This window comes from Fusarium flagelliforme, assembly GCF_020744385.1.
Source record: "Fusarium flagelliforme strain FIESC 12 MPI-CAGE-AA-0113 chromosome Unknown B0J16scaffold_4, whole genome shotgun sequence".
NCBI classification, from domain to species: domain Eukaryota; kingdom Fungi; phylum Ascomycota; class Sordariomycetes; order Hypocreales; family Nectriaceae; genus Fusarium; species Fusarium flagelliforme.
Genome location: NW_025763506.1, coordinates 4,329,129 through 4,352,953, shown reverse-complemented (window position 1 = coordinate 4,352,953; position 23,825 = coordinate 4,329,129). Strand labels below are relative to the sequence as shown.

At 48.5% G+C, this 23,825-nt stretch overlaps 12 protein-coding genes across 12 annotated transcripts; 7 read left to right on the top strand and 5 right to left on the bottom strand.

The window, feature by feature from the left end:
* The first annotated feature begins 760 nt into the window (after positions 1–760).
* On the top strand, positions 761–2,672 carry B0J16DRAFT_415294 (uncharacterized protein). The gene has a single exon (XM_046133510.1). It carries the CDS (start codon positions 878–880, stop codon positions 2,558–2,560), a length of 1,683 nt encoding a protein of 560 aa, XP_045983629.1. The 5' UTR covers positions 761–877; the 3' UTR covers positions 2,561–2,672.
* A 68-nt stretch (positions 2,673–2,740) lies between these two features.
* On the top strand, positions 2,741–3,320 carry B0J16DRAFT_343084 (RmlC-like cupin domain-containing protein). Its single transcript, XM_046127964.1, has one exon. It carries the CDS (start codon positions 2,764–2,766, stop codon positions 3,136–3,138), a length of 375 nt encoding a protein of 124 aa, XP_045983628.1. The 5' UTR covers positions 2,741–2,763; the 3' UTR covers positions 3,139–3,320.
* A 1-nt stretch (position 3,321) lies between these two features.
* Positions 3,322–4,258, top strand: B0J16DRAFT_145623 (uncharacterized protein). The gene has a single exon (XM_046121961.1). It carries the CDS (start codon positions 3,367–3,369, stop codon positions 4,183–4,185), a length of 819 nt encoding a protein of 272 aa, XP_045983627.1. The 5' UTR covers positions 3,322–3,366; the 3' UTR covers positions 4,186–4,258.
* A 187-nt stretch (positions 4,259–4,445) lies between these two features.
* B0J16DRAFT_399851 (uncharacterized protein) lies at positions 4,446–5,307 on the top strand (the record flags this gene model as incomplete). Its single annotated transcript, XM_046132470.1, has 1 exon — positions 4,446–5,307. The coding sequence occupies one exon, from the start codon at positions 4,446–4,448 to the stop codon at positions 5,280–5,282; it is 837 nt and encodes a 278-aa protein (XP_045983626.1). The 3' UTR covers positions 5,283–5,307.
* A 3,459-nt stretch (positions 5,308–8,766) lies between these two features.
* Positions 8,767–10,520, top strand: B0J16DRAFT_343082 (uncharacterized protein). Its single transcript, XM_046127963.1, has one exon. The coding sequence runs from the start codon at positions 9,078–9,080 to the stop codon at positions 10,350–10,352; it is 1,275 nt and encodes a 424-aa protein (XP_045983625.1). The 5' UTR covers positions 8,767–9,077; the 3' UTR covers positions 10,353–10,520.
* A 399-nt stretch (positions 10,521–10,919) lies between these two features.
* On the top strand, positions 10,920–12,851 carry B0J16DRAFT_415290 (uncharacterized protein; the record flags this gene model as incomplete). Its single annotated transcript, XM_046133509.1, has 2 exons — positions 10,920–12,279; positions 12,344–12,851. The coding sequence occupies 2 exons, from the start codon at positions 10,920–10,922 to the stop codon at positions 12,520–12,522; spliced, it is 1,539 nt and encodes a 512-aa protein (XP_045983624.1). The 3' UTR covers positions 12,523–12,851.
* A 5-nt stretch (positions 12,852–12,856) lies between these two features.
* B0J16DRAFT_343079 (uncharacterized protein) lies at positions 12,857–14,546 on the bottom strand. The gene is made up of 3 exons (XM_046127962.1): positions 14,442–14,546; positions 13,963–14,375; positions 12,857–13,917 (listed from the first exon to the last, which is right to left on the bottom strand). Exons 1-3 carry the CDS (start codon positions 14,477–14,479, stop codon positions 13,190–13,192), a joined length of 1,179 nt encoding a protein of 392 aa, XP_045983623.1. The 5' UTR covers positions 14,480–14,546; the 3' UTR covers positions 12,857–13,189.
* B0J16DRAFT_343076 (concanavalin A-like lectin/glucanase domain-containing protein) lies at positions 14,547–16,261 on the bottom strand. The gene is made up of 2 exons (XM_046127961.1): positions 15,460–16,261; positions 14,547–15,409 (listed from the first exon to the last, which is right to left on the bottom strand). Exons 1-2 carry the CDS (start codon positions 16,066–16,068, stop codon positions 14,717–14,719), a joined length of 1,302 nt encoding a protein of 433 aa, XP_045983622.1. The 5' UTR covers positions 16,069–16,261; the 3' UTR covers positions 14,547–14,716.
* Positions 16,262–17,744: 1,483 nt separating this feature from the next.
* B0J16DRAFT_385040 (uncharacterized protein) lies at positions 17,745–18,010 on the bottom strand (the record flags this gene model as incomplete). Its single annotated transcript, XM_046131475.1, has 2 exons — positions 17,745–17,949; positions 18,000–18,010. The coding sequence occupies 2 exons, from the start codon at positions 18,008–18,010 to the stop codon at positions 17,745–17,747; spliced, it is 216 nt and encodes a 71-aa protein (XP_045983621.1).
* Positions 18,011–18,388: 378 nt separating this feature from the next.
* Positions 18,389–19,516, bottom strand: B0J16DRAFT_343075 (Alpha/Beta hydrolase protein). The gene has a single exon (XM_046127960.1). It carries the CDS (start codon positions 19,463–19,465, stop codon positions 18,551–18,553), a length of 915 nt encoding a protein of 304 aa, XP_045983620.1. The 5' UTR covers positions 19,466–19,516; the 3' UTR covers positions 18,389–18,550.
* Positions 19,517–19,613: 97 nt separating this feature from the next.
* On the bottom strand, positions 19,614–21,020 carry B0J16DRAFT_363095 (uncharacterized protein). Its single transcript, XM_046129842.1, has 3 exons — positions 20,537–21,020; positions 20,346–20,488; positions 19,614–20,293 (listed from the first exon to the last, which is right to left on the bottom strand). Exons 1-3 carry the CDS (start codon positions 20,801–20,803, stop codon positions 19,705–19,707), a joined length of 999 nt encoding a protein of 332 aa, XP_045983619.1. The 5' UTR covers positions 20,804–21,020; the 3' UTR covers positions 19,614–19,704.
* A 443-nt stretch (positions 21,021–21,463) lies between these two features.
* Positions 21,464–22,866, top strand: B0J16DRAFT_267497 (major facilitator superfamily domain-containing protein; the record flags this gene model as incomplete). Its single annotated transcript, XM_046123445.1, has 2 exons — positions 21,464–21,774; positions 21,828–22,866. The coding sequence occupies 2 exons, from the start codon at positions 21,464–21,466 to the stop codon at positions 22,864–22,866; spliced, it is 1,350 nt and encodes a 449-aa protein (XP_045983618.1).
* Positions 22,867–23,825: the final 959 nt, after the last annotated feature.

The window sequence follows — 23,825 nt, the reverse complement described above, 5'->3', positions numbered from 1 at the left end:
GACGACTAATAACTCTCAGGCCATTCTTATTACTCCAGCATGATCGCTGGAAAGGGCTTTGGGTCGGACTGGCTGATGCGCGGTGAGCCACCAAACGGACTGTTTTTCTTCCTTGTCTTTCCGCATATGCTCCCGACTATGTCGATAGGAAAGATTCCAATGGATCCCAACGAACGTCTTTGTCAGGTTGTATCGCCGTTTCCGTGCGTCCGTCTTGCCTTGTAAGGTTTTGATCGCATGGAAACTCTGTTGAAACAGCATGTGATATAATGACTTGTTGGAAAGATAAAATGCGGATTTTCTACATGACTAACCTCTTCCGTGTAGGTAAGGGAGTCATTATGCCTCATCAAAAGTCAAAATATGTTGTTGCCGTTCATCCATAGCATTAATTGAAGATTTGGGAGGATGGAATGTGGAGTACAGCAATCGAACACATCGCATGTTCAGCCTTGACAAAACTGTGTCAAAAACTTACTCTGGCCTCAAAGTCTGCTGTGCACAGTATTGACTTTTCGCAATGCGCTTTCATCCAGAGGTATACGTACCATCAATCTGCTCATTAACTTTATCATATCAGAGTTTCGAGGATGCAAATACTTGCACCACTGAGACTTGGTGGATAGTTCAGTGGGCTTCAGGACCTGCTCGTCAAGAAAACCCAAAAAAGACTCGAGACAAAAGGCTGGTTTGGCTTTTTTCAATGCAACATTAGACTTCAAGCACACTCATATTGTTGGGTATATAAAGAGCAGTACAGAATCAATATGGCTGTCTCATCCTTGATCCATCCCCATCACCCATCATCCATCATCCTCCATCCACATCAACACAAACAACACATTTACACCCACAAAACATTCATACCTACAGCACCATGATTTCCTGGCAGGAATTTGCCCGATACCGGGCGTCCAAGGACACTTTCCTGAAAAGGATCACAACACTGGAAGACTTTTCCAATGCCTGCACAAACTCGTCTTTCCTTGCCATTCGCATCAAGGACATCAAAAAGACAAGCGACTCTGACCGTGTCCTCGCTCAAGTTGGACTGGCCTATCTACCATCATTGGAGCCAGACGACTTTCTCGACTGCAGTTCGGCAAACATGCCAAGTCTCATCCAGTTCTACAACAACAAACGTGTCAAGGCCTTGACGGTGGATGTCCCCATACCCCAGGAGGAAAAGGATCAAATTCTCGGCCTTCGCGACATGCCCGTTCGTCGCAATGTCCGGTTTGGCAAGCAGGTGATGATTCACTCTGACAACCTGGGCGCGGCAATTACCGGTTACCTTCAGGGCTGTTTTCACGACAACAACCGCAACCTTGTCTGTGTCAGCCTCAATTCAAAGGCATGGACTTACATGCGAGACTACTTCCCCGGAGCCATGTCCCATTTCTCGGCCTATATGGATCTTGAAGACATCGCCAGAGACGCAGCACCATACTCTGGACACATACCCGGATTGAAGAATTGCCTTGAATTGTTCCACTTCAACGGAGAACTGGCAGGCACCGAAAAGGTTGGAGAAAAGACCGACAACGCGGGAGAACACGCCGTCGCCGTCTGTGCTTTCGCCAATATCCTACTTTCATCAGAGAACCAAGAGAAATTCAAATATCGAATTGAATGTGCCTCCATCGCACGGCATTGGGAAAGCAAAGAGGTTCGCCTGATATTCAGTGTCGATGCGAAGTTCATCGTGTCTGTTCGTACTGAAGCCAGAGAATCTTTACCTTCCGTTCTCAAGTCCAGTTGGAGAATCGCTCAGGAGTTCCACGCCTGGAATCCCAGAATCGCTGTAAGAATCGCTCACTCTGAGGCTCACGTACAGTTCCACAACAAGCCCGACATGCAGACATTCATCAATGACATGAATGGAGCGGTCTACGCCAGTGGCGAGATATTGTCTGTTATGACTTATGAAGAGCGAGAGAAGGAGCGACAACAGGAACCGGGACAGCAAGATTGTGGCAATCAAGAGGAGGACGGACAGCAAGAATGCCGTCAGCAACAAGAGAATCAGCAGCACGCACGTGGCTGTTTTGAGCAATTCCTACAGCAGCACATGGAACGCCACAAGCAAGCATGGTGCTCCCGAAAAGAGGACCAGCTGCCGCAGTGGGCGAAGAATCGGAGATACCCAAGTGCAAGGGAACTAAGAGTGGACGACGAGACCGAGGATGAATGGTGTCGGCAACAAAAGATCCAGCGGCTCGCATCTCGCCGGCAGACAGAGGAGCAGCCGAATTACTGGTACCAGAAGGAAGATTGGGCACAGGAGCAAAAATGTGACATCGAAAAGAAGGAGAATCAGCAAGAAGGGAACCAGCAGCAGCAAGAGACTCAGGAGAAGACTGCGTGGAATACAGCAAGGGAGTATTGGCCTTCAGAGGAGGCTTCAGAGGAGGAGAGTGAAGAGGAAGAGGAGGAGGAGGATGATGATGAGATGCCTGAGCTCGTGGAAGCCGATCCTGAGGCTGACTGGGAGGTTCTTTCTGACTGGGTCTATATCTCACAGATTTGTTTGACGTTCGAGGGGGATGGAAGACTATAGAAGCTATGGGGTTACTAGGCTCGAGGAGTCCATATTTTCTCGATGGGGTGTGCCAAGCTAGTCCACGCCCTTGCGCCTTGCAAGCGACATAGTGGGGCGCAGCCATGTTAGCCATAGAAAGCAGTCAGATATATAAGCACCATCGACCTCAATAGAATTTGATTATCATTACTACCAAAGTCAATCTCACCAAGGTTACAAAAATGTCTCAAACAACTTCCCTCCCTGGAATTCTGTCATCCTTCACCGAGAAATGGTCCCCACGTCTCGTCGCCTCAATAAACGACCATCACGTCAAAGTCGCCAAAATCGACGGCGCATTCATCTGGCACGCGCATCCCGATTCAGAAGAACTATTCTACCTACTCTCTGGAAAATTGACCATGGAGATCAAGGATCAAGAACCTGTTGTTATGAAGGAAGGGGATATGTATGTTGTGCCAAAGGGTGTCACGCATAGACCTGTGGCGGAGAATGCGGTTATTATGATGGTGGAGAAGGAAGGGACTGTGAATACGGGGGATCAGACGGATTCAGAGAGGACGAAGGAGGTTAAGGATGTGAGAGGGGAGGATTGAAAGGGTATTTCAGTTTTATGAGTATTTTGGAGAGAATAAAATAATCGGATCACTTATGGAGGTCTCCCAGGAAACTTTATTTTGGCACTGGGTGTAGCTTACAGAGCGCATCACGTGACTCTTTAGCGAAAGCCGAGCGACGGAGAAGTAATACAGTCATAGCTTAGGTAGCTTCTACATCGATCAAAAGAAATACATCCACTACCAGCCCATATTTCGTCTCCAAAAATGGCGATATCAGAGAGTGATCAATGTATCATGTCCAAGAGAGATGAATGGATTATGTCCAAAACAGCACCAACTATCGACGGCCTCAAGTCCGACCTAAGATGCCATCTTGATGAAGCCATCGTCTTAATCACCTATCTAAATGGCGAAATCACCCCCGAAACATCCGCACAAGAAATCACAAAACCATCGACAAACGAATCAAGTACTAGGCGATTGATGAACCTTTTCGTCAATGCCTTGAACAACCTCGACGAAGACACCGACATGATCCTTGGCTTACTCGTCGCAATCCAGAATTTACCGTCTACAAACCAGCATTACTGGTGGGTGCTGCCGGGCTTTGGCAGGATATGGCAACTACGTTACAGAACGTATTCGATCAACAATCCAAAGAATTTGTCTTTTTTTACGAGGATGGGGACATTGGAAGCGAAGATGTATTTACTCGATCTTCATCCTATCGATGATTGGTGGGTTCACAGGGTACTGAACTTGATTTGTCTTCAGAGACCCGATTTGGAAGAGGTTATTTATGAGATTCACGCTTGGTTGGATGTTGCAGGGACAAAGATTGCGGAGAGAATTCAGCCTGGGCAGATTAAGTCTTTTGAAAGATGTGTTAGGGGTCGGAGGGACAAGACTTATGAGATACAGGTTACTCTGTATGAGCATTGGGAACACTGGAAGAAGAGGTTCTTGCAGGTCAGTTATGATGAGGAATATCTTTCGGCTGAGAGTAGGGAAATGTCGAGGAAGTGTTATGAGATTATGAAGGGCCTTGTAGTCAGTCCGCCAAGCCGTCTTGAAGATAGCTAAAATATTCACCTCAACGTTCTAGTCTTCCTTGACCCATTCACAAAATATCACTTCTCTAGTGTTTACCAAACAGAATAAAAGTGAAGGTATGATTGCTATAGCATACGATTAGTAACATCTTGATTGTTTAGACTAAACAGGCTGCCACAGTGGACACATAACGTACGTGCAAACAGCATCCTGCCATAAAATGCTGAAGGATTTCCATTCGGATTCTCTTCCCCTAACCATCTCACATTGCGCAGACAGCTCACGACAAGATGACGGACATTTTTGATAATGAGAGCGTCAACGCCCTGGCCGGCCAGACCAGCGGTTTAGGTATCGTAGATGGCGATGCCGAGTCTCAACAGCCCCGGACCCTTGCCGCAGCCATGAACCATCTTGGTCAGACAACCGCATCTCTACGACAACAGCTGGCCCATATCGAGACGCTATTTCCTGGACAGAGTGAGCTGATTATTGCAGATGCACCCAGTGTACGAATGGTGTATAAATTTGCCAACGACAACAAATATGTGTCGGAATTGTTGAACCGTGTAGCGATTGAATTAGTACTTGCACACATCATCTCGTTGAAGAATACAAAGACCACGAACACATGGAAGCTCCTTGGACACTTTGATGCCTCCATCAAGGCAATTGCCAAAAAATTCATCTCACAACCCTGCGACGGTGATAGCATGTTGAAGATCGTCGAGGAATGCTGCATTCAGGCTGTTCCCTCCGGTCAACTGGACCCTTACGAATACCTCAATACAAGAGAAGGTTTATCAGAGCAGACGAAGCATGACAGATGTGTAGCCTGGGCTCGCTTCTGGGCGGTAACCTTGAACAGCTGTCCGGATGGCCCGACACTATTCATCCCAGCTAACCTGTGTTTGGAATCTGAAACACCCCAGTCACCACCGGGTATACTGCCAAGATTCCCATTCCGAGCGTGCGACACGGACTGTCCTGGTATTAAAAGCAAGGACATCATCGCGTCTTGGGGACATAAACCATATGGGGCTACCCATAGCAAGCGAGACATCTTCTCTTTGAGCGAGGAAATTGCTTCCAAGATGTTATACCACCATCTCAACGGATCGCGATAGAGAAGCACTGACGCCGACAATCTTGTTTCATGGAGTAGCTCATTGCTGTACGCTATTCAATCTGCGAACTGCCGGACTTGTCGACGGACACCGCAACGTGTGTTCATATGTGTTTTGGATACTACCAAGTTCCCAAAATCTCAGTTTGTGAACGCAGATTGGCTTTGTAAGAGATACGGACGAGAGTACCTCGACATGACAGAGTGGCTCTACCGAGAAAATCGATTGGGTTCATCCCAATTCGACGAATACGACGATGGCGAGTATCTCTCCTAAGGAACCCTCGATATCACGGGTCGTTCGTCCACCATTCGTGTCACGTATCTGGACCTCTTTGGCATAGGGTCCCTGTACAACGAGCTAGATATCAGCCTTGTCAGAAGCGAAGGCTGGCGCGACGCAACCTTAGAGAAAGAGGCATTGGAGGACCATATCTTGGACCTTCGTAAGAAATGGAGAGCCGAGTGCACAACCACGTCGCAAGACATCATAATTGCAAAGACAATCGCTCAGAGATGCTTTGAGCCTCTTAAAGGGCCTACTTTGGAACCTTTTCCAGAATCGGGTCCTAAAGTATCCAGACAAAACACTATGGATGAGTCTGATTTCGCTTTGATGCTTTTGGCCTTTCGCGAACGAAAGACTGAAGGTGAAGGTAAGTCTTGCACCTCTCACTATTTGAACTCAAAAGGGTCACTAACTAGATGACTGAAAAGAAGAGGAGGAACCGACGCTGAGCCGAGAGCCAGTGGAGGTTATCCGGTACGTGGCCCTGAAGCGCAAACTCGAACGACTACGCGCAGCGAAACCACGGGGCGCGGTTACGTCACTGGAGGAGCTATTTGTTTTGAGGCCGACCAATGCCTCTGAGAGCGAGATGGGATATAAGAGGTATCAGATTCCTCAAGACAGGTAGGTCTAAGGATTATCCAGAGCCACTGTCGTGGACTATACCCTAAAACTACAAGGAACGAAATCGCTGTTGCGATAAATATCGCCGCAGAATGCTTTGGGTCTTTCGACAAGCTCGATATAGCTTTGTTGTTCTTGGAGCTGCGTAAGCGGAAGATTGAAATCGACGGCAAGCGTCAGACGTTGAACGCCATCCATCATAGAACGAGGGGCTAACAGTCGTTGAAACGAAAAGGGTATACGTTGGTCCTTAAGGGATTACCGAAGGAAGTCAGACGACACTTGGCTCTGGAAGCCGGACTGGCGGAATTGAAAGGGTCAAGGGCTCGGGATGCGTTTACTTGCCTGGCTGAACTGTTTGTGTTGAGTTCTGGTAATGGGACCTAAGGAATAAGAGCGGCGGAGATGTAGATGTCAATGCGCAAGCGCGAAATGGTTACGTGGAAGATACACCGGGACTCAAACTAGCCAAGAAAGAATTAAGCTTTCGCAAACTTCGATTTAACGATCCCGATTACGGAAATTGAGAATACCTCTCCCAGGGAACACTCAATTTCAGGGGTCGCTCATGCACTACGTCTTTGCCGAGCCCACAAATGGCTGGCTTGGGCTTGCTCCACCAGGGGCTAGACATCGAGACAGAACCGGATGACCTAGTCCGAACGAAATGGACGAGTTACGTCAGAAGTTCGAAGACAATGGAGAACCCCATGTGAAACCACTGAAAGCGAAATAGATGTTGCGAGAAAAACAGCGATGACATGCTCTGGCTTTTTCGACGAGATGGATATTGTTTTGCTATTGCCCTTTCGCTCACGGATCGCCATGGGTCGAGGTAAGTCCCAACACCACTCGAATCTTAATCAATAGCGTGGTGTAACGTGAACGGTTAGGCTGGTTCAATGCCAAATCAGAAGCTGGACTTATCATAAACACATCACCTACAGCTAGTTCCTACTGATTGAACTGGCCATTCTCATAGTGCCACCGATGCTCGTCTGTGAATCTGTTGTTCCTGTGACGGAGGGTCTGAGCTCGGTCTAGACCCTGCTTTTACTCAAGTGGGCTGGGATCAAGTGGCAAGAACCCGGTTACGCGGTTAAACACATTTCAAGTATAGGGTTAGACAGCCAAGGTAAGACGTCTAATACCTTGTTTTCTTAAACAACTGTCTCAAGAAACCAACATGGCCTTTAAGTTTAAGGGGTAAAACACAATAGTAGCTGGGAGACCATGTGAAGGTTTACGTGGCGCATCGGGACCTGGCGTTTTGCGGGAAGAATATGTCGGCAGCTTGACAACATTCACACCAAGTGTCTCCCTGGTGACACGGCCGTCCATTTAGGATCATGACTTCTCCTCGTAAGCTTCTTACCCGCCTTAAGGTTCCCGAGAAATAAGCATATCGACCCTCCCTCATGGAACTGCGGTCTAGAGCCCGCCATGCAGCGGCGTGGGCAGCATCAATCGGCAGATTCCCCACAAAGCATGTTCTGGTTGTCCATAGTATAGGGAGAAGTCTCAGCTGCAATTGCAATTGTGGAGGTCGTGGCTTTGATCCATCTATCGTCTGTGAACCGGGTGTTTGGGTTTTCAGGGTTGATTGTTCTTAGTATAAACATGATTTACCCACAGAGTTGAGTCTCGACTCTGCTTCTGGGATCTGGATCTGGATCTGGATCGTTTTGGTACAGGGGTCAATCCTCCTAAGGCCAGCGGAGGTTGCACGTCACTCCCAACTTTTAACAGGGCTGTCATCAGTCAACTAGCCAACTTGTCAATCGATAGTGCCGGAACGAATTGGGATGCCCCACACAATCTTGGATTAGTGGCCCCAGCAAGCCAGAACACCAGGTAGGTGCCAGAAGAATTGTCCTCTAAGGCTTGGGCTACATGAATAAAGTAGCCTAACTACTGGCCTATGCTCGCATAAGGTGATCAAATTATTTGGTCACTTATGCTCTCAGCGGTCAGTCCTTGTGACACCCTGACGAACACATCACAGCCTCCTGGAGCGCTGTGGCACTGAAAACGATAGTCAATTGATAGACGTAGCGTGACCGAGGACCCGGTACGGCAAGCCCGACTATTCCCTGCTCAGCTGGGAAACAAGACCTGAAGGCCCTACCGCCCCTTGACCTGACTGATATGTTTGAAGTATTCACTGACTTCTAAACATCACTGCTTGTCTGCGTAGTAAATCCTTCGGCGTTTTTTCTTGGTAACTTCATCAAAGTAATAAAGAGTTTTAAATCAAGCTTAAATTTTTAATTGTGAAAAGAAAAATAAAAAGGCTGCCCGTTTGACCGCAAAACCCGCGTTTTGCCCACGCTAGCCATATCGTGCGAGCTAGTCGTGTCGGCGTAAAAAACTATTGATTTTCACGGGGAATTCCTTACCAATCAATAGACAGACTTCCAATACACTACCACGACAAGTCTCAAAACACCAGAAGCAATATGTAGCTAAAAGCAATACCCTGACTTTTCTTCATTGCCACCAACCAGTGCTTAGTTCAATAGTATCAATTGCAAGACCTGTGACTTCCCCGCATGTAACGATTCCAAGAAGAGGGTACTGAATCTAGAACTTGCCTCACCGGAAAATAGCTTGATATTGCCCACCATGGATCATGGTGACTATTGAAGCATGCGGCTGAAGTGGACTGATTTTTTCTTCGCCTTGCCTCAAGGGACAAGTGCAGCTATCACGGACGGAGCGCTCAACAGTAACGAGGTGAGCCCAAACAGTTATCTAAACCCTCTCTTCTCTTCACATCTCATGCTTTCTTCTCCCAGCACTCTCATCAAGCTTCTCATTGTCAAATACTCATCCTTACATTCTCAAGATACAATTACTTGGCCATCAAGTCTTTAAGCAGCCATGAAGTACTCTGCAGTCCTCAGCCTGACGGCCCTTACTGGCTACGTCCTGGCTGACAGCCCCGCTACTTGCAGCACTACTGGGAACAACATTCCTGTCAAATCTAGCTGCTGTCCTAGAGATCCCGCGGCGAAGCGTCTCAGACGCTCTGCTAGGGAGATCTTTGCCCGCACGGATAGCCCAACTTGTGAAACTCCCAAGTTCTACGGAGACTCTTGCTGCACTCACGAATTTGACAAGCCTACTCTCAATCAGGGCACCTTCAATCTTCAGTGCGGCGCCAATGGAGTGGCCGATATTGTCAACGACGCTGTCAAGGTTGAGATCGTGGGCTGCGATTCCGGAAAGGATCTCACCGAGGACACTTGCATTCTGAAGATTTCCTCCACTCCAGTTGGCAGCATCACCGACACTCACCTGGAGATCTCGACTTCTGCCTGGACCACCGCCAATTATCCCGCCAAAAACCCTCCGTCGTGGTCATATACCTCTTACTGCGACAAGACAACTGGTGTGTGTCAAGTGCCGTTGAACAAAATCGGAGGCGGCGCTTCAGCCCTCTGTGACAAGTCATTGAACATTGCCTACCATGCTTCCACCAGCGAAGGCAAGACTTGTACCGGCGATGGAACCCGTATTCCTGGCCAGCCGGGCAACCGCTGGTGGGAGTATCTCACCTTGGACTTCACTTGTCCCAAGGCCTGCGATGGCTGGTGTTGTTGCGAGAAGCCAGTAGTAGTGACGCCTCCTCCTCCTCCTCCCCCTTCAACCAAAGTCTGCGATATCGGCACCGCATTTGGCTATGGCGATGGAGCCAAGCCTCTGAACGGAAACCCTGGCGGTTCAGCTGTAGCTGTGTGCGACAACGCCAACCGCTGGGGTTGGTATTTCGCTACCAGCGGACCTTCATCAAGCGGAAAGCTTATCGTCGGCGCCGGTGGCAACGACCTCACAAAGGGAACCACTGTCGGAACCTGGTCATCTTCAATCATTGGGTCTGATATCACGTTCAAATATGACTTGTACGATGACAACACTGCCGGACACTTTGATCTCTCCTCGGTACACGTACACGCTTCGTGCACTAAGCCTACAAAATGTTCCCCTGGTCAATTCACGTTCAAGGAAGACAGTCTGTCGGCCAGCTCGGACACTTCATTCACCAGGACGTTTAAGGTTGAAGGTGGTATCTGCTCAACGTACTACCTTATCTTCCACGCGTCGGTCAACCAGCAGGTCCTCGAAACTGAAACTTGCAAGACCAAGGCGGAGTAAGCAGATAGGGGCAGACAATCAGCTGTTATTGGTGGTGGCTAGGGTTTTGTTACTGTCGCTTGATGTTCGTTTGTTATTGGTATCACTTCCTATAAGAAACCCAGAGGAAGAATAAAAATGTTATATATCTTGCTTTTACTTCTCAGACAATGATCAATAAAGACTTTCAGTTTATGAAATAACATTGACACCTATCAGCGTGATATCTGCAGCACATAGCAAATTTGACTGGAGAAACATTATTCATATCGCCACTGCCATATTCGTGATTTCCCGACGATAGCTAAAACTGCTCACCCCCTCAATATTCACAGCCTTATTTGCGGCCATGTTCTGTTTTGTTTACACAATCGGGTGACTCTTCACCTCCATTGCAGTGCTGGTCAGGTCGCACAGCTTGGAAGTGACGCCCTGATTGGCACACAAGAGCAGGCTACCAGCTGCAACAGAATTTACATGAAAGGCAGCGCAAACAAAGAAAGCCCCACACCAGGAGATTAAAAGAACAGCAATGGTCTCTTCCTTCCACCTTTCACCTTTCACCAAAACGACAAAACTCCCGTCGTGATGGCAGACGAATGTGTTGAGAAGATGACCAGCCAGGAAGGCCCCGACATTGCCAATACCGATCATGGACCTCTACGCATTCGGCCTCTGGCTACGTCCGTCAGCGGTGTTGCCCCGTTGTCCTTGCCGGAACGACTAGACCGCCTTCGGGACAATGCAGAAGTTCAGCGGATCACTCCACGAATCACTTCCCTGGCCTACAAGAACGATACCGACATCGAGAAACTTCGTAAGCACTTCGACATTGATATCAAGATGATCGTTGAGAGATGCCCACCCCAGTGGTACGAGGATGATACCCTGTGGAATATCGTTCAGGAATGCTGTATCCAGGCTGTCCCCTACGGTCACCTCGATTCCACCTACTATTTCATTTCCAATTACCCTCGGTCACGAGACGAATATTCAGAAGCCAAATATGAGCGATTCGAAAAGAGGATGGAGAGTACCAGAAAGATATGGGCGCGATTTTGGGCCGTATCTTTGAACCGCTGCCGAGGAGGTCCAACATTGTTCATACCACCAAAGCCCTTCTCTCGAAGCGAAACAGAGATACCGCTTCGCGACCCTCCGAGATACCTCTTCCGAGTGTACGACTCCAAGAGCAAGGGCATCAACTCTCCCAAGATCATTGCTTCGGTTAGACACTCCGCTGTGGAACCTCCCATTCCTAAGATCAACATTCTCTTCGGAAACACAAAGCAGCCTCCGACAGATGAGGAGAAGCAGTTGGCGTCCAAGAAGCTGCATAGCCATCTGATTGGACCTAATCTCGATGATGAAACCGAAAAAGCAGAGATCCTTCAACATGACAATCTTGTGTCTTGGAGCAGCTCTTTGTTGTACGTGATTCAGTATGCAAACTCGAGGTTCTGCAAGTCGGGTGAGGACGTCGCCATTTGCGCCGTGGACACTACCCAGTTTCCCAAAGGTCAGTTTGTGAGGGACAGAGATCTACTCGAATACTTTAGCCACGGAGACCTCACCGACGAAGAGAAAGCTTTCAGTAAGCTTCGAAGATCGAGCGTCAGGGATAACAACGGAGAGTATCTGTCCCAGGGGATGCTGCATGTTGAGGGCCGGTCGTGCACACTATCCTTGAGAGCCCTGAAGGAAGCTGGACTTTGGGATTTGTATCCCGAGTTCAACATCAACGTTGCAACTCTAGATGCGCCAGTCCGATCCGAGTGTGAGACTTACGTCGACTTACTGCGAGGCTTTTGGGGAGACAAGTGCGCAACAACCAAGAAGCACATTGAACTTGCACGAAACATCGCGACCAAATGCTTTGGGCTTTTCAGCGAGACCGACATCGCCTTATTGCTCTTGGCCTTCCGTTGCCGTGAGATTGTAGTCGAAGGTAGGGCGCCCATCTTGAATTCCACTGAAGCACAAATGGCTAACGTATTGGTGTGAACGAAAAGGCAGTACTTCGTATCTCAAGGATGAACCGATTGAAGTCAGCCGGTACTGGGATCTGACATGCAGACTGAAGAGGCTGCGTGCTGCTGGTTCCTTAGACGACCTGTTTGTGTTGAAGCTTGACGATGGTACTTCCAGGGCCGAGCGACCGACGCCACGAGATGACAGATTCCTTCTATGAGAGAGGCATATTTGACGAAAGGAGGAAAAGGCTTTGCTAGATTGTATTCATGAGGCCTGGAACTGGTAAATTTGTATCGCAGAGATCGTCTATGATCATGGTAGTCAATCAACTCTCTACTCTAGACTAAAAGGTTCATCTGAAACTCACCGACCGTGCGCATGATCTTCGTTTGAACCCGACGGCCATGCAGGTGATATGTGATGGCGCTACTCATGCAGGGTCTGGGATCTGCCAGCTCATGGGACAACTGGTCAGGCACCAAATACATCGTCTGAACACGTCGAGTATGTGTTGGCCTGAATCCCTGACCACTGAATCCTCCTCCTTTTGCCGTTCAAGGTTGTTCAAGTGTCACTGGCTACCTAGGTCATCGAGATCGGACGCCGATATCCTGCCAGCTTACTGGTCGTAAAATGGTTGAGGCGTGAATGTTCGAAGCACGGAAAGGTACCGGGAACAGTATTCGAGCAGTGCCGGGTTGAGTTCAGACGCCGAGTTCCCAACACCTCACTGCTTGTGCAACACATCATGAAACCAATAGATGATCAATTCATAATACCAAAACAATTTCTGTGTCAAATTTCCTTTTCCAAATCCAAAATCCAAACGCTCAAACCATCCCAAGTCGTGTTCGTGTACATGCATAATTCATCTGACCATCCAGTCACGCCTCCATCTCCAACGTCCGACCCGCATTCTCCTCTTCCCACTCATCCTCAACATCCACATAAGACCCCTCCAACGAAGGCGCCCGTCTTCTTCCATTACCACCGTACAACTGATCCAGCTTTCGTGAATCAAGGAAAATGTTTTGCATTTCTGAAACAAGGTGTTCTTCCTCTGCGTCTTCGTCGGCAGCGCGGACACGGTAGCGTACTACGCGACGGCCGACACCGGATGTGAGGAACGGTTTCAGGAAGGAGAAGATGGACCATGCGAAGCGCGCGAAAAGATATTCGCGACTTCCCTCGGCGAGTGTTTCGACGGGCCGATTTTGGTAGAGGGCTGTGAATTCTGCTTCGCGACCGTCAAGAACATGAAGAACATATTGAGGTGAACTTTCTCTTCCATCAGGCGATCGTGCAATTTTGGGAATGAGAGCAAAAACGCTCTGGTCGAAGCAGACGTAAAGATCAGCCTTGAGAGGCAAGATGTTGTGCGGGTCGTCGATTGTATGTGATCCTCCGCCGTAGAGACCCATGCCGTTTTTGTTAAACCATTGTTGTTCCTCTCGGGGAATTAAATGCGCCCATGTAAATGCGTAGCTGGTGTTTGTGACGGCGCATCGCTTGCTGTGGAGAGTGGTTGAACAAGCAGGTGCGGTCCACCAATCCGGCAATTCATCATGAGGAAATTTCCAATCTCTAAAGCTTGGAACAATAGGATATCGTTCTGTAAATGTTAGTTTTGTCAGTCAAGTCTTGGCGGGTAACTTACCTTCACCATCCACAAAGAACCAATAATCCCTGTTCAGCAAAATCTGATCGTCATCGGCAACAACATCCTTGCCCTCAGCATCCCTCGCCAAGCGTCCACTCCCAAAAGCATTATTCGCAATGATTTGGCAGGCGGTAAGAGCAGTCTTGTAATGAACACCCCAAGCTCCTCTCAAAGGCTCATAGTCAACGCGCGGCAAACAAAAAAGTAGATTCAACGGCTTTAAATAACCGGGATGGTAAAAGCGGACCTGGTCGCGGTTCAGGTCGCGGATTTCCAAGTTGGAGACGGAAGTCAGTGAGCGCGGCATTGGAATGCGATGCTCCAGATTGCTGAGTTGTAGAGAACGGGGAGTAGAATCTTGATCTTCGTCTGTGGAAGTCAAAAGACCCATGACGTTCTTTTGTCTTTTGCTGCAGGACAGGTTTGGAGTCAGCCACCGCACATGATGATGACGTAGAGAGTGAAGAAAGACTTACGCTAAGCTTGAAGGTTCGAGGGCCCAGAATCCGTACATGGTGAGGCTAACGGGTAAATCACGGGAAGAGTTAAAGATTAAAATAAAGTAAAAATATATATTGAAGAAGATACTATCATTTATACAATTGACTCAAACAGTCTTTTCACATTTTTTCGCCCCGACACACACGTGTCAGTGGCCAGTGACAGCTGTTTTGCATACTGGCGAAACTCTGGCTCCAATAGTTCATCAGCAAGTGGGACGCATCCCCATATTTTGCAACGCTGTACTGATCTACAGGCGGTGAGCGGCATAAGGTCGAGGCATCTTGACCGCGTGTGTAGACCCGATCTCGCCAATGCGCATGTTGCTGAAGGTGACTTCGGGGTTGGGCTCGACCTTGACGATGTTCTTGGGCAGACCCTCCTCCTTGGTGCAAGGTCCAGCACCGGGGCCCTTTCCGTCGAGCCACTCCATGGAATCGCCCTCGCTCCACCAGACGCTCATGGCGAGAACCATGCCGCGGGTCATGGCATCGCCCATCTCGGTGGTGCCGCCAAGACGGAGATAATCATCAGCGTGCGAAGCCTTGCAGTACTGATCAGTGATGATGTTTCCAGTAACCTTGGGAGGTCCAGGAAGAGTGACGACGGCGGACTTGATGACCTTGCCGTCCTGGATGTAGTGGCGGTGCATCTCCTTGAGGTTGCCTTGCTTGTCGGCGGGGAACTGGGAGACGACGGTGAACTTGCGGGTGGTGTCAACCTTGAAGTTCTTGCCGCGACCGTAAAAGTCGGTTACGTTGTTGCGGTTGTGGTTCCAGCCGCAGCCAGCCTTGTCGCAGATGCCCTCCTTCTTGCACTCGTCGCCTGTGCAGCCGTAAAGACCGGGGACGCTGCAGGGATGAGGAGCGATGTGGGTAGCGCGAGAGTTTGCCTCCCAGATGTCCATCTCGTTACAGCAGACACCCTTGCCCTTGATGTTGCCCTGAAAGATCAGTCAGTTGTGTTCAAATTTTTTGGTGAGATTCAACTTACAACTCCGTTGATGAAAGGTGTGACATAGCATTGAGCATCACAGTATCCAGCACCCTGAGCAGCACCAAGAGTGCTGTATCGGCTGGTGCTCTTACCACCATCGGCAGGCATCTCAGAAAGGTACAAAGCACCGTTCATACCACAAGGAAGCTTCTGAGTCTCAACGTCGAAAGAGAACTCAGCACCGGTAAGCTTGAGCATCTCATACTTCTTCTTGTTCTTCTCAAGAAGGTAAACACGAGGAGAAACAGACTGGCCGTTCCTCAACATCTCCAGACGAAGAGCACTACCAGAGGTAGTAATACCCTTGGCCTTGTACGCAGCCAGGTCCATGCCGGAGAGCTTGCAGTTCTTGGCACATGTCTTCTCGTCGGGGCAAGCCTTGGAGTCGGCGGCTTCACCCCAGTTACCACAGTTCTGGCCGTTGGACTGGCTGATGCCGTGAAGCTCAGCATCGGCGACGATGTAGTTTGTCGTCTTCTTGCAGCCACCGGCCTTTGTGCAGCGGTAGGTGTCGATCTTGGGGTGAACCTCCTTTGTCTTGTCGGCACTTTGGCCGACGGCGACGTGGGCCAGGAGGGTTGAGAGGAGAAGAGGAGAGAACTTCATGTTGGGCGTCTGTGAGTGAGTGACTGAGTGATGAGGAACAAGACTGTTTGATGCATTTCGGAAGTCGGTTTATATCTATATTTTTGACAGCTCACGATCACACATAACTTCATGGGGATATACTGGGGTCGGCCAATTTAGGACGACATCCGAAAAAGCCAAGTCGAGATCATCATAACTTTGGATGAATTGGTCCGATTAAGCTCAGTCCATTTCCCCCATTAACAACTCTACTATACCATGTCTAACCAATCAAGAACCCCAGACCTCCGCGCGCTCCGATGTCCCGATTCGAAATAAAGTCTTCAAAGGGAACATCTACCGAATTCCGGAGTAGTAGAAATTGCGGGTGAAGACCCCTGTATCAGAATGTGGGGATGGAATCTCGCAAGTTCGGCCCGTGAAGCCACGCTGGTGAAGTTTCAGAACCCCTGTCCAACGTTGCAATTATCCACCTACCATGGCAAAAGCTATCGAAAGAGCTGAGCGGATATGATGGAGGCTTCTGTCCTAGCGGGATGGAGTATTCCGGGCGTGCGGACCGACGCGAAAGCCGGGGGTTGACTAAGAAGACTTGTGATCAATATTTCTCGGTCTTGGTAGACGGAAAGAAGGAATTGTTTTCCAAGCGAGAAAAATGGGTTATGGTCTTAGTAGAGTAAAAGGTGCACTAGAGTAGAAGGTACACGCGCTACTGTTGTCTGAGGTACAGGATCTCATCTATGTCTTAGATAGCTTATTTGCAGCTGTTCCTGATAATGCAAGGTTCTCCCTGCGGGGAAAGCTTTTCCCCGTGGAGCAGAATAGCCGGATGGACGGCTGAGCCTCTCTTTTGCATGGGGTTGTGTTTGCCACAGATTATCGGATGGTACATTATGCGTTGATCATTGGTTTGGAATTAATGATTTGCCGCTCAGGTCACAGGGTCGACACCATTACCAGCATAGAGTAGACCAGTTTGGGGTATGTGATCTGGGTCTCCAGTCTGTCAGGGCAGGTAGTCTATCGGATAGGATTGACAAGCTTCCGAATGTCAGATTTCTATCGTCCCATGACCCTCCACAATGCGCATCAATGACGGAATTGCCATCTTGGCTTTTCCACTCCGAAGATCAGCCAGCGGTTCCTTACCGGACTAAACTATCCTGACCCTGAAACTTCAGGCAAACTAAACACTTGGTGTTGAGGCAGCTAACGGAGGTGGTCCCATGGTTCCGGTAGCGAAGTGAAAGGGGTTTAGAAAACACACTAGACTATGCAGCGGTTCAGATATTTATCGGTCCGAAGCATTAGTGGCTGTTGATCGTGAGGAGTTCGTCCCATGTTTAATCTGACGGCGTACATGTGAGGACAGAAGACACCGTTTGGTTGGTGGTTACCCTGTACTCATGAGACCAGAGTCAATCTCGCCACTATCGCAGGCCTGGTAGCAAATACATCTCTGTTAGTGTACGTCCATGCTGTCTAGAAACAGGTCGTCTATTTTGAGTTAAAGATAAAAGAAGACGGACAGTCTTTCGACAAGAAAATATACGTTGCTTAACTAGAAGTCCAGCACAAAGATTTCATGATGTTTCACGGTCCAGGACAACTCAAAGAACAAACGATTTCACAGCTAACTTGGTGTACACAAATACAGATTGGTTTATAGCTAATATTACATTTCAAGTCCCTTCTCAATTCCTATTTGCGGTAGTCCACCGATAAGCTGGGTCAACCAAGTACTTCTCCACCTCAGTAACAGGCATATTGCCAAGGGTAGAGCCACTAGCAGTGCTGTCGACAGATCGACGGTTATTAGTATCTCTTTCACTCATGACCTGTTTGTATCTCCTTGACGCTGGAGATGACAGGGCACTAAGGGAGAAGCGGCGCTTGGAGCTGCATGTCTGTTAGTGCGTGAGCCTGGGGGACATGGGTAGGGAACGGACTTGGGTGCCATTTTGGTTTGGTTTGTTTAGTGGATAAGCTGAAGCTTTTAGTTGTATGTTTAAAGGTTCTTGAAGTTGTTTGAAGCCCTGCGTATTGCCCTTGAAGCATCATGGACAGAGCATCCTGTTATATAGACGACTTGACGATGATCGATACCCAGCTGAGGAAATATCCTTCTTTACAATCATGGAGGATTCACCGTTTCGCAATCTCATTTCGTTCGTTTGGAATCATTCCGCCACCACAGACATCATAACCGTTACAATAACCAACCCTCCGGTTCGCGCAAGTGACATCAGCTTAGCCCAGACAAGACACCGCGCCGCACAGATGACGCTGTCTAGATTTAACCAGTTATATAACCGCCCAATAATAAGTAATTGCCCTACCGAGATTTCCATAAGGGTCCTTTCATAGTAGATCATTGCGTGTGGAGTAGGACCCTGAAAATCACGAACGCGTCATGAGGTTTCCTTCACTTTGAGATTATGGAAAATGATCAGACGGATTATCATGCTGCGCCGTTCTTGAACTTCTCCAGTTACATACATCATTTCTCCAACATGCCCTTCAACGCCACAATAACCTCGTCAACCCTCCCAACCAAACTCAAATGGCTTTCCCCCTCCATAACCTTCAACTCCGCCTGAGGCAACAACTCAACAGCCTTCTCACTCACTCTCAAAGGCACATTGATATCCTGATCACCATGCCAGAGAATCATTTCCCCCTTCTCAACCTTCACATCCTCCAGCTTAAACCCCCAATCACTGCCAAGAATATTGGCTTCCCAGGCTGTCGCATACCCGCCTTGCTTCATAGAATCTCGTGTAGAATTGATAAGCGCTCTTCTGAGATCCTTGTTTTCCGTCCAGGCTTGTGCGTCGCTGGGTGATCGAGCCTTCATGTCCTTATCCATCATATCCTCCAGTTTCTCAGGATGGTCCACATCGCGCGCTGTAGTGCCGAGTGCTTTGTCGACTAACCATCCCAGAGGCGTGGTAGCATACGGCGCGATAATGAACATTAGTCTCCCCATAGCAAGCATACCCCCCGTGCCAAATTCTACAGGCATACAACCAGCCATCGTGCAAATACCAATCAATCTCTCCCGAGGAATCTCTTTCAAACAAGCAATCGCATAAGGCCCACCGCCCGAAACACCAAGAACAGTAAACCTTTCAATAGATAAAAGATCCGCTAGTTCAGTGATATCTTTAGGATAATCTAGCAAACGTCTGTTTTGTTGAAAGGTTGAGTCGCTGTATCCTGGTCGTGATGGTGCGATGATGCGGAGACCGTGTTTTAATGCTGAGGCGTGTGTTGAGATGCCTTCGTGATGAGACCCTGGAAAGCCGTGGAAGTAGAATGTTGTTGGTGCATTTTCGTCTTGGACGCCGTAGATTGCGTATGCTACTTTTCGGCCGTCGGAGAGGGTGGCGATGTGTGTTTTGTGGTCCCCCATTGTGAGTCAGTTCACCACTGTGCGGCGCAGCTTTTGAGGATTCGAATTGATTGGTATGAGTTTGGTAAGACAAAATGACAGAAGAAACGGCGCTTGTTAAAAACGCCTACGATCACGTGTGTCAGCATCCGAAAGTCTATATTACAGGGTCACGAATCCTTCGTCATTTCATTTATCACAGTCTAGGCAACTGCCGAACCCTCTATATTAATCTTTTCTTCCACCATGGTTCAGAGTAATTACTCAAAAGCAGGCTCAGGCTTGGACCCATAAGGGATAATTCTAACCATATGCCTCCTCTCTGAATCCTCAAAATCCGGCACAGCCGAATGGGCAACACTCCTCTGATCCCAAACCACCACCGTGCCAGTCTCCCACTTAACCCTACAACTAAAATCCAAACTTCTCATATGATTCTTCAAAAACCCCAACAAATGGTCTGACTCCTCAGGCAGAAAACCCTCGATGGATCGTGCAATGGTAGGATTGACAAACAGTGAAGGCTTGCCTGTAACGGGATGTTTGATAACTAGAGGGTGCGTCGCGTTGATGGCTTCTGCTAAAGCGCGCTCTTGACCTACGCGCTTAACTTCGCCTTCTGAGGCAGATGTATGATGCAAGTTTAGATGAGAGAGAGTTTGGCGGAATGTGGGCGAGAGAGCTTCGTAGGCTGCTGTTAGGGATGTAAATGCTGTGTCGCCGCCGCCGGAAGAGGGTATTTCGAGAACCCAGAAGAAACTGGTTGACGGCACGTTGGGAGTGAATGTTTGGTCGATGTGCCAAAGATCGTATGTTGTTCGTGGACCGAGGAGCTTTCTCAGGTTTCCCCTGCGTTATGTGAGTGATTGCTTGTTGAAGTGGGCTGTGATGAGGCACTTACGACTTCTCATCTGCGTAGACAACATGGAACTCTGGCCCTGTACCCTTTGGATATCCCATCGTAGGATGTTGATGAAGCGGGCCATAATGCCTCACAATCTCCCTCTGCCTATCAAACCCAACATCTTTAAAATCTTGATCTCTCTGAGACCTGTCAGTTCATGATCCCTTCGTTAAGAATAGAATACTTACGAAAACCACAACACCTCGCTCAGCAGCCAACAAAGCCAACTCATCCAACCCCTTCGTATCCAACTCACTAATCTGCACACCCGTGATCTCAGTACCAACCCTCGGCGTGATCCTCTCAACACGCGTCGCGCCTCCAAGTAGACTTCCCTTCGCGGGATCAGCGCGCAGACCCGGCTCGTCCGCCTCAAAGAGGGGAACGGGTACGGGAGCGATGTACCCTTCGGAGCGGGTGGGTAGATAAGCGGGATACAACGGTTCCGACATCATTACGATGTTGAATCAAGCTTTGGAAGAGTCAAGACGAAGAGGGGTTCTGGCGTTGATCGGGATTCGGCCGATGGATTTAACCGTTTAGGGATAGAGTTTTCGCGGGGAGACATCGAGATCTGCAGGGCTGATGATGAAATCGGGTACGTTCATCCGGAGATTCCCCCGTGTCCAATCATTTCTTTGCTGATGAAGAAACTAAACTCTTCAGTATCGGCACTTGAAAGATCCGAATCTCTGGGAAAGCTTGATGCCTAAAACTAGGGGAACTTACCGCAGCGCCTCACTCTAGAACTCAGTCTAGAACCATGGGTTGCATTCGCCTACGTACCTAGTGGATTGACTAGCGAAGGCAGTGGCTGAAAATCTTGGTTAAATCTCGCTCACCCTCAATGTCGATCACTTTCCCGACTCCTCATTTTTCTCCTCCTCACTACTGATTCTTCAGAATGTCTCCGCCGTCGAGTCTGAATGATGTGGAGGACCAGACAGAGTCGACATCATGGCTGGCAAAGGTCCATCCTTACTTCAAAAATCCATCGCATGTCTTGGTTTTCAAGTTAGATTGCCTCTTGCTCGTGTGGGCGTTCATAGCGGGTCTTTTCAAGGTACGTTTGCCGATCGTCAATCAGACTCAATTTTAATGAATGGAATTAGGATATGGATCAATCTGCTACGACAGCAGCGTTCGTTTCGGGCATGAAAGAAGATTTGAACCTCTACGGTAATGAACTTGTTGAGTTTACGACGTATTTCTCTATCGGATATGCCCTTTTCATCGTCCCTTCGCAACTCATCCAGACGCGCATTCGACCTTCGCTCTTTTTACCAGTTTGTGAAATTATTTGGGGTCTTTTTACTCTGTTTACCTACAAAGCGCCAAATGCAAAGGTTGTTTATGCGCTGCGATTTCTTCTTGGTGTTTTTGAGTCGACGTCATGGCCTGGTATCGTGAACTTGATCTTTAACTGGTACTGCCTCGTGTCCAGTCTCATGTAGAGACGAAATGGCTAACAAACGTTAGGTACCGCCCTGAAGAACTCGGCAAACGACTCGCCATCTTTGGAGTGAGTGGAGTAGCAGGAAACATGTTCCTAGGCATCCTCCAAGGAGCACTCTACAAAAACCTCAACGGCGTCTCCGGTCTCGCAGGCTGGCAATGGCTCTTCATTGTCAGCGGCATCATGACAATATTCTGGGGTTTCGTTGGTCTTTTAATTATCCCTGATTCGCCAGCCATTACGCGAGCTCTTTGGCTTACAGATGCTGAGAAAGAGCTTTCTCGACTACGCATGAGTGACAGTGGTGTCAAGACCTCGAAGATCATCTCGTTCAAGACTTTGGCGCATAAGATGAAATTACTTCTTCTAAGCCCTCTGTCTTATTTATTCCTGGCGGCGTATTTGCAGTTTGCTTGGAGTCAACGCGCAAACTCGTATTTCCTACTCTTTCTCAAAGGCCTAACACTACCAGACGGCACTCCACGATATTCGATCTACACAGTCAACCTCATCCCCCTCGGTGGTTATGCAATCAGTATAGTCTGCAACATCGGTCTCAATGCCGTCAGCGATTGGAAGTCTTGGCGATGGCAAGTCAGCATCTTTGCAGCAACAATCCAACTCATCGCAACGTCCGTTCTGTCCAGCTGGCCCAGCTCCTGGCATACAATTATGGCATTTTACTTCCTTACCTTCGCAACAGCAGCATGGGGATACGCATTACTCGCATGGCTAGGCGATATCCTTCGTAAAGAACCTGAAGTACGCTCTATCTTGGTCGCCATTGCTATTACCTTGACTTACGTCGGACACGCAACTATCCCACTGCGAGCATGGAGAGTCAGTGATTCACCGAGATACCCTGTCGGTTTTCCTCTGGCTGCTGCGTTTAGTGCAGGGAGCATTATGGCTATTTTGGGAATTTTGTGGTATGTGAGACGATATCCGCAAGTTATGAGTTGGGGACTTGATCCTGTTAAGGACACTGCTGTGGAAGAAGAGATCATCCCGAGAGGTGATGATGATAGGAAACGACCTGATGAACGTAGCAGTCAACTTTAAATCGTTCAGCGATGGGAAATTGATAATGGGGTACGAAATAAGCGAGTTAAAGTCCATTCTACATGCTGAAAGCAGTTACCATCCCATAATGTGACAGGAAGAGTGTAACGGGAAAAAGATTCGTTAACTTTATGCAAGACAACATTCCTGCCACCCAGTTCCCACAGCCCGTGTCACTCTCCAAATCCTATCCAAGCAGGAAGTTCTGCCACCTGGATATCCACCGCGCCTCTATGCCAAGTATTGTATCATGGGAATGACCACAGCCAGTCTACTAACCACATATTGCCAAGTGCACAGCGCGTTGGCAAAGGGATTCCACATGAGGCATTTCCCCAGTTGCTGACCCTTCTTCTCCTGGTATAAAGAGTAGCGATAGTTGTTCGTGTCACATTTGACTCGCGCTCCAAAGACGCCGACGGGCGACCGGCAAAGGGGTTCAATGCGGATTATCCAATGCGCTATGAGGGTTAGCTATGAAAGAAGAAGATGGAGGTTGGAGATATACCTGAACTTGGCTCTGGGTGTCTCCAGGCTCTTAGGACTTCCAATCTTGCTTGGGTAACGTTTACTACTGCCAGGATGGCAAGTAGGATGAAGAAAAGTCGAGGAATATGCATGATGGATTCTCGATAAAATGTTGATGAAACACTTTGGAAGGCCTTTTTTCGGAGTGAGATTCTTTTATATCTATAGATGAGAGAAAAACTCTGCTATTATATTTTGCCTTTCTCCTGTACTGTTATCGACGCGGTTATACTTGCATGATCAGAAGCTTGTTCTTCATTAACTTCATAGGTCCCAAAGCTTACAAACGAGAGCGCAACAGATGAAAATGATCGATCCTTTCGAATGACTGTACATCGGCTTTCAAGGCCTTATTTCGCGATGAAGTCTGAGGCAAGGCCATCGACGCTGGTGAGCCCAACGCGGCAATCAATCCAGTCATTCCTACCAAT

What these genes read in the sequence shown, in the direction of transcription:
- B0J16DRAFT_415294 (XM_046133510.1), top strand. Translation starts at nt 878, where the DNA reads ATGATTTCCTGGCAGGAATTTGCCCGATACCGGGCGTCCAAGGACACT.
- B0J16DRAFT_343084 (XM_046127964.1), top strand. Translation starts at nt 2,764, where the DNA reads ATGTCTCAAACAACTTCCCTCCCTGGAATTCTGTCATCCTTCACCGAG.
- B0J16DRAFT_145623 (XM_046121961.1), top strand. Translation starts at nt 3,367, where the DNA reads ATGGCGATATCAGAGAGTGATCAATGTATCATGTCCAAGAGAGATGAA.
- B0J16DRAFT_343082 (XM_046127963.1), top strand. Translation starts at nt 9,078, where the DNA reads ATGAAGTACTCTGCAGTCCTCAGCCTGACGGCCCTTACTGGCTACGTC.
- B0J16DRAFT_343079 (XM_046127962.1), bottom strand. Translation starts at nt 14,479, where the DNA reads ATGTACGGATTCTGGGCCCTCGAACCTTCAAGCTTAGC. An exon ending in CTCGAACCTTCAAGCTTAGC is followed by an intron (nt 14,376 to 14,441) that starts GTAAGTCTTTCT and finishes CCTGTCCTGCAG; the next exon opens with CAAAAGACAAAAGAACGTCA. An exon ending in GTTCTTTGTGGATGGTGAAG is followed by an intron (nt 13,918 to 13,962) that starts GTAAGTTACCCG and finishes TAACATTTACAG; the next exon opens with AACGATATCCTATTGTTCCA.
- B0J16DRAFT_343076 (XM_046127961.1), bottom strand. Translation starts at nt 16,068, where the DNA reads ATGAAGTTCTCTCCTCTTCTCCTCTCAACCCTCCTGGCCCACGTCGCC. An exon ending in CACCTTTCATCAACGGAGTT is followed by an intron (nt 15,410 to 15,459) that starts GTAAGTTGAATC and finishes CTGATCTTTCAG; the next exon opens with GGCAACATCAAGGGCAAGGG.
- B0J16DRAFT_343075 (XM_046127960.1), bottom strand. Translation starts at nt 19,465, where the DNA reads ATGGGGGACCACAAAACACACATCGCCACCCTCTCCGACGGCCGAAAA.
- B0J16DRAFT_363095 (XM_046129842.1), bottom strand. Translation starts at nt 20,803, where the DNA reads ATGATGTCGGAACCGTTGTATCCCGCTTATCTACCCACCCGCTCCGAA. An exon ending in AGCGAGGTGTTGTGGTTTTC is followed by an intron (nt 20,489 to 20,536) that starts GTAAGTATTCTA and finishes GACAGGTCTCAG; the next exon opens with AGAGATCAAGATTTTAAAGA. An exon ending in GTCTACGCAGATGAGAAGTC is followed by an intron (nt 20,294 to 20,345) that starts GTAAGTGCCTCA and finishes CACATAACGCAG; the next exon opens with GGGAAACCTGAGAAAGCTCC.